This window comes from Perkinsus marinus (genome assembly GCF_000006405.1).
Source record: "Perkinsus marinus ATCC 50983 genomic scaffold scf_1104296961758, whole genome shotgun sequence".
Taxonomy (NCBI): Eukaryota; Perkinsozoa; order Perkinsida; family Perkinsidae; genus Perkinsus; species Perkinsus marinus.
The window spans coordinates 1-888 of NW_003205686.1; the positions used below are offsets into that span (position 1 = coordinate 1).

The 888-nt window shown below is 45.0% G+C and overlaps 1 protein-coding gene across 1 annotated transcript; it reads right to left on the reverse strand.

The window, feature by feature from the left end:
* Positions 1 to 425: 425 nt before the first annotated feature.
* Positions 426 to 832, reverse strand: Pmar_PMAR002655 (conserved hypothetical protein; the record flags this gene model as incomplete). The annotated part of the gene is made up of 2 exons (XM_002772195.1): positions 426 to 691; positions 748 to 832. 2 exons carry the CDS (start codon positions 830 to 832, stop codon positions 426 to 428), a joined length of 351 nt encoding a protein of 116 aa, XP_002772241.1.
* Between the last annotated feature and the right edge of the window lie 56 nt (positions 833 to 888).

Below are 888 nucleotides of genomic sequence, written 5' to 3' on the forward strand. Positions count from 1 at the left end.
TCCGACAACAAATCGGAGGAAAGCGTCTCCAATGAACCGGTTATTGAATTCAGAATCCATTTAAGACTCAGAACTCTCACTCTCACAGTCAGGGCCACTAGCCCTCTAAGATATACGAGTCGTATATCGTACGTCGTATAAGATGCAAACAAAATAGAAAGCAAACGAATAAGAGAGCGAATTAGTCGCTCTAGGCTCTGTCAATCATCTTTTTACTGTTGGCGTTACATCGTTGACGAGAAAAAATGAACGAGCCCCACTAGTTATACTAACGTAGATAGTAACTACGAGCATCAAAAGCACGAAGTTGACAGAATCGCTGCACAACCTTGGCTGTGTACAAAAAGCGGCTTCAAAAAGCAAAATCTGCTAAGCAAACTTTGAAAAGTGTTGAATCAAGAAGCCTCCTCGATTTAGTCGAAAGATTAACAGAAGCTACCAAACTGCACAACCTCTTCTCCGTTGAGGGCACCCTTAACTACAGAGACGATACCAGTAGAAATAGTGGTTATCCCGCCTATAATCACCACGGTACCAAGCAGTAAAACAAGCATACTCATACGCCCTGTCTTTGCTATGAGCCTTGCCACTATGGTCTTGCCCAGAAGAGCTCCAATAAAAGGCATGACAACGATCCACAAGTCCGAGGCAGGAGGGAAGTAACCACCCAATGCAAATGACAGAGCCGTACCTGAAGAAACGTGGCGAGCAGTGAGGTTCGTCTTCACAGCTGAGCTTCTAACTTACTGGTGCTTGTAGCGAAAATGACTATTGAGGTAGTGGCCGTAGCCTGCTTAGGATCAAGACCGAGCGAAAGGACAACGGGAATCATGAAGAGCCCTCCACTTATCCCGACAATAGAGGATATCAGACCGATAACTGACAAGA